A 6000-nucleotide genomic window follows, 5' to 3' on the forward strand; every position below is an offset into this window, starting at 1 on the left:
AATGAGATTTACATTTTTTTTTTAGACGGAGAGAGTACATGGCAAACTAGAACTGTAGCGTACAGCACCGATCGCCGCTCGGCACAGAGAGTTCAGAGATACCAGAGGCCTGCGCATCTACATGCACCGTCCACTGGCGCCAGCAGGCCTCTCGCCGGCCGGCAGCAGCATCGGGGATCCTTGCGCCGAACCAATGCAGCGGCGGGCCGGGCCTGGACGCACGCACGAAAAGGGCGTATGGGTATGGCCCCGCCGCTGCTGCGGCCAAGGAAGCCGAGTTGCGTACTGGCTCGCTCGCTCTTCCCTGTTGCTGCCATTAACCTGCAAGGCTGACGGGTGGCCGTGGCCAGCAGTCAGACGACCGGACGGACGGACCCCTACCGGTTACGAGTTAACCCGACCGAGGGCGGCGGCGGCGGCGTCTCCGATGTACGGCGGAGGAATCAGTGGCCAATCGTTCAGCGGCATGGGAACCTGAGCTATCAGGTGTGGGATTCTTGTCCTCCAGCAGCCCATCCACTACGAAGAACTCCAGCTTTCTCTCATCTGAACTCTAGTTTGATTTGTACAGTCCGCAAGGACCATACATTACACAGGGGTAACACACGGGGGGAAAAATACCAATACATATTTTGACGAACGGAGATCGTATCAATCAGTATCTCTAGCTAGTTCATGAACATGAAACGAACACAGAATCTTAGAGCTCAGAAATGCTTCGCATTCAGGTTCGCATTCAGGGATCCTAATTACCACCATATCCTAAGCTGCACAGGATCTTCACTCGTTGCTATAATACATTATTTTCTTGGGCGCCTTGCAGTTGCAGTCTCTGTTCTTCTTCAGAAGAGAAAAAAAAAAGTTGCAGTCTCGCACAGCGCAAAGAACAAGAAGACAAAGGAGAGCCCGTACAAGTTTCAGAGAATGGAAACTCCACATCAGTCATCTGAATCCTGTACGATAAATCTGCAGCTCCTTCCAAAACGAATGAGCCATCAGGTCTGGCTGCTACTGTCACAGAAGCTTAGAGAAACTCACAGAAACAAAAGAAAAAAAAGGCATCGTCAAGAAGAAAATTAGACTAGCTGGAGATTTAGGAACAGGAAGGAACATACCAATGTTTATGTACCATGCATAATAACCTAACTGAAGAACGGAACAGTGACCTGGCCGGATCACACCATCTGAGATCCTGCATGAGAAGACGAGGCCATCGTGTAGCCAAAGCGAAGAACCTGCCGGCCGGTTGATTTCTCGCATGCAGTGTACATGCGCGCGCACGAACGAACGCGTGCGTGCAATGCCGCAGGCAAGCGCGCGTTGGCTGCCAGAGACAACGGCCGGCAAGTCATCCTTGGCTACACAAGAAAACACGGCCTCCTCCCCGCATGCAAGCCCTCGGACGGCGCGCGCGCGCGCGCACACACACACACACTGCGGCGACCGGCGAGAACTGACGACCACAGCAGCGCGGCGAGATCGCCAGCTTCGCTGCATTCGCCATTCGGGGTTCTGGGTAACATGTGAGATGGCGGTGGAAAGAGGAGGGGAAGACATCAGAGAGGAGGAAGTAGGAAGAAGACACGCTTGCAAAAGCACAAGCTGAAGCTGCTGTATATATATGTGGAGGAGGCGAGGAGCTAGCAGATCAATCTCTGGGTTTACTTCGAGTTCGTATGGGGGATTGAAGCTTGGCGACTGTCTATAAAGGAAGCGCATGTGGCGCTGACGAGATGTGTCTTTAAGAGTGTTGGGCGCATGCCGCGCAGCACGGCGCCGGGCCGGGCCTGCATGGATTTGATGCTGCGGCACTGACAGGTCTACCACGAACCCTAGGCAAGGCAGGCTGCTGCCGTTCATTGCATTTTTTCACTCTTTGTGAGATCGAGATCGGTGGGCCGTTGCCGCCTACAACTATACAAGGTCTGGCGTCTCTAGGCTACTCCTTTTTCCAGGATCATCGTGCATGTGAAGCTGTCTCGTCCCGCTGCCGCCTCGTCTCAATCAGGGTCGAGACGTACTCCCTCCGTCTCCTTATATTAGCATTTGGAGCATTCAAAGTGAAAAAATAGCAGAGATGTAAAATGACGCATGTGTCCTTACAATGAATTGATGTGGTACAGGCAAAAGTAAGTGAAATACTCCATTAGCATGACACGTGCAACCAAAAGTACAGCAGCACAGGGCCACACCCATTCCAGCGTTGCACAGGCCCGCCAAAAGGGGCGGGCGCCAAATTCAAACTGGGCAAAACACAGAGAGTACAAAAGGACTCTTGGACCACCAACATTCCAGAATCCTCACAGCAACTCCACGCCACCATGGCTCTAGACCTGAACATTCCTCCAACAGCTGATGAAGAAGATGACCCTTTTGGGGGATGGAGCAGGACCACCCACCACCTGCTGGAGCACCCACCACCTGCTGGAGCACAACCCATGGGAGATGGAGATGGAGCAGCTTCTTTTGACCTCAACATGGCTATGTATGACCCAGGTTAGTGAATTTGTTGGACCACAACACACAGCATTGATGCTTCTAAACACTTGCTTTGCTTTGGTTCTGGATTTTACCTCAGACTTTATTTGAGCTTCCAAACACTTGGACAAGCTTTGGTTATGGGTTTTACTTCAGACTTTTCTTACTCTGCTGTGTAGATGAAGTGGATGGCTTCAATGCCCCTGCAGCACCAGCAACCTTTGTTTCAAACATGGATTTCGAGCAAGAGGAGGCAGGTACAGTACATGTAAGATTAAAAGCAGTCGGCAACTAATCGATACCTTTCATTTTATTGTCTTACCGTTCTTCTTACTGCCACCGTGTAGATGAGGACACCGATGTGTATGCGGTCGATTTTCATGTCAGCTTCGCCGAAGACGAGCTCCAATGGTCCACTGATCATGGCAATCAAGGTATTTTCAATTACTCAAATTTTTTACTTCCATCAACTTCACGATTCAAGGCTTCGTGTAAAGGTAGTACCTCTGATTTTTTCTTTGATTTGTACATCTAGCTTCTGCGTTCAATGCCGCCGATGATACAGCCACCTTTGATCTCAACTTTGCCTTGGACGAAGAGGCGCTCGACGGGTCCAGTGTTGCTGAAAATATTGATCAAGGTTAAAACAACATTAAAAAAATGTAGTAGTTTCATAATAATCACATAATGACTTTGGAATGATAATGATGTCACAGGCAGCCAAACTGAACATGCCGCCATGGTGAACAAAAGGAAGAATTTGTCAGACAACGAAAGACAAGCAATTTATGAAGCTTTACTTCTCCGAAGCGTGAATGGCAAATTGAAAAGAAGGACCACCACGATAGTAGCCCATTTGTTCAATATTAATAGGTGCCATGTGCAAGCTATATGGAGGACAGCGAAGCAGTGCCTTGCTGCAGGTGTACCAGTCGATGTATCATGCAAAAGGAAAAAGAATTGTGGTCGCTAGAAGGTTGCCATTGATATGTCTAGAATTGCAACAATACCTTTGAACAAAAGGACCACTCTTAGGGCTTTAGCTCATGAACTAGGTGTGAATAGATCAACGCTGCACCGCTTGTTCAAACAAGGCAAGATACGTCGACACTCTAACACTCTCAAGCCATATTTGCGAGATGACAACAAGAAGACACGACTGCAATATTGTCTAGGTATGCTACATGCAGGTACATTGCAGTTTATTGATATGAGAAACATTATTCACACAGATGAGAAATGGTTCAACACCACCAAAAAAGCAAAGAGATTCTACATGCTGCCCGAGGAAGAGGATCCATTAAGAACAATTCATAACAAGAATTCTATTCCTAAATGTATGCTCCTATGTGCTGTATGTCCACCACGCTATAATGCTGAAGGGCAATGCTACTTTGATGGGAAACTAGGCATATGGCCCTTTGTGAGACAGGTGTATTTCTAATGACCAATGCAAATGCTTCTTTGTTTGCGTTTGACCAAGGTAGCCAATTTAATTCTGTTGTCCCATGTTTCAGGAACCAGCGCAAAGAGGCAGCAAATATAGAGACAAGGGTACTCCAATCACAAAACCAATCAATGTGACAAGGGATGTTCGTAGAAGCTACCTTATCACAAAGGTTCTTCCAGCTATTGTTGCAAAGTGGCCCATCGAAGCTAGAGGAGAGACAATCTGGATCCAACAAGATAACGCACGCACACATATAGAACCAAATGATGAGGTATTTTGTCAAGCAGTTCGCCAAACAGGGCTAGACATTTCAACCAGCCAGCTAGCTCACCGGATTTGAATGTTCTAGACCTGGGTTTCTTCACATCCCTACAATCCAAGACCTTTCTTACAAGCTCCAAGAACATGAATGATTTAATTCAGAATGTACAAAAAGAGTTCAGTAATTATGATGAATCCAAAATTAGAAATGTCTTCTTGACTCTACAAGGCTGCATGATAGAAGTCATGAAAAAAGGAGGAGGAAACGGTTATAAGATCCCCCATATGAACAAGGAAGCGCTCGAGGCTGCAGGAATGCTTCCCAATAGCCTTAGCATCGATCGTGAGCTTTATCATGCTGTCCTACAACAATTGTATGCTGCATAATGGGGGAAGAAAGAAGGGTATGTCTTTTGGTGTACATATTGCTGGTTCATGAGTGGGGACCAGAGAAGATTATGTCTTTTGGTGTAGATATTGCTGGTTCATGAGAGGGGAAGAGAGAAGGATATGTCTTTTGCTGTAGATATCACTTGGACAAGGTGGACTAGGACTATGACTTTTGCTGGATATATTTTGTATATTGCAGCCTAGTCATTTGGAAGTGGCTGCACAACTCGTTTGCATGTATATGCAATCATATTTTGTAAATGACTAAACTGTCCCGGCACAATGACCATGAATTATGTTAGACCTGTTACAACATCCAGTTTATTTCTTTGGGCTTTGGCACAATAGTAGTATTAGTATCTGGCTAATACTAAAAATTATAACTTAAGCTAGACATATTTGGCCATCTTGATTTGATTGTCAGATTTTGAGATACCTAGAAGTATGTATCTTCTAACTGCTAGTGCTAGTGCGCTACTGGTTCCTGCCAGTAATGATTCTTTGATCATAACAGAAAATATATATTCTGGAAGCTGTCTATAGAAATCTGGTGATGCCCGGTGAGGCCTTCCTTCTTAGGCATTTTAGGTTTGAAAGTATCTTGTTCAACCAGTACATCTAGTTTACTGATGTTAGTCCTGCCTCTGATATTCAGAATCATGTCACATTACTCCATTTTGATTCATTCAGTACTTTTAGAATATATTTATATGCAGTCTATCCTTCCTACAAGTACATATATCCTGATATTCAGTATTCCCAATTTTGAAGGCACACTTTGCTTGGCATCTCTAATTTACAAACATTTTCAGGTCATGTTCAGTACAGATGGATATCCAGAGACATATTATCTAGGTATATTCGTAATTCATCGTCTTAACTAGTTCGTAAGATGATTGAGTAGCATTGCATGTCAGTACAAAATGTTAAAAATCTACTCTGAAATGAAGGTGCGTGAATGTTAGCTTGCATTAGGATAAACAAAAATACTTGTTGCCTAATATCGAAGGGATTAGAAAAGTTGATGATATCTTTAGAAGAAACGCATTGCATCTGTACAAATTAAATGTTACCAATGGATCAATTAATAATGGAACTACCATAGCTGGTGGCGGTGTGTCATCAACTTCTGTTGAGGAAGGCATATGTAGCAAAAGTATATTCTGAGAGTTGCAAGTGTTCTTCTGAGTCTTGAGAAAATAAGATATCGCATTTTATTCATTTTTCATGAAATAAGTCACAGTTGTTTGCATTGAAATACACAGAGTTAACACCACCATCACTAAAGCACGACAACATATAAACAAAAGCATCATCCAATCGACTACCACATTCAACTATCCTTGCTACTGGTAGTAGCATCATCTATTCTACAGAGCATCATCCAAAAGAGGTCACATTACTTTGGAAGCTATGGCCAT

General features: G+C 45.1%; 1 protein-coding gene and 1 long non-coding RNA gene across 2 annotated transcripts; one reads left to right on the forward strand and one right to left on the reverse strand.

The window, feature by feature from the left end:
* The first annotated feature begins 2235 nt into the window (after positions 1-2235).
* LOC120657713 lies at positions 2236-4229 on the forward strand. The gene is made up of 6 exons (XM_039936131.1): positions 2236-2496; positions 2658-2735; positions 2826-2912; positions 3014-3118; positions 3195-3910; positions 3996-4229. Exons 1-5 carry the CDS (start codon positions 2322-2324, stop codon positions 3449-3451), a joined length of 702 nt encoding a protein of 233 aa, XP_039792065.1. The 5' UTR covers positions 2236-2321; the 3' UTR covers positions 3452-3910; positions 3996-4229.
* LOC120657720 lies at positions 2336-2896 on the reverse strand. Its single transcript, XR_005668280.1, has 3 exons — positions 2801-2896; positions 2574-2681; positions 2336-2481 (listed from the first exon to the last, which is right to left on the reverse strand). It is a non-coding gene; the product is annotated as an uncharacterized LOC120657720 (long non-coding RNA).
* Positions 4230-6000: the final 1771 nt, after the last annotated feature.

This window comes from Panicum virgatum, chromosome 1K (assembly GCF_016808335.1).
Source record: "Panicum virgatum strain AP13 chromosome 1K, P.virgatum_v5, whole genome shotgun sequence".
NCBI lineage: Eukaryota > Viridiplantae > Streptophyta > Magnoliopsida > Poales > Poaceae > Panicum > Panicum virgatum.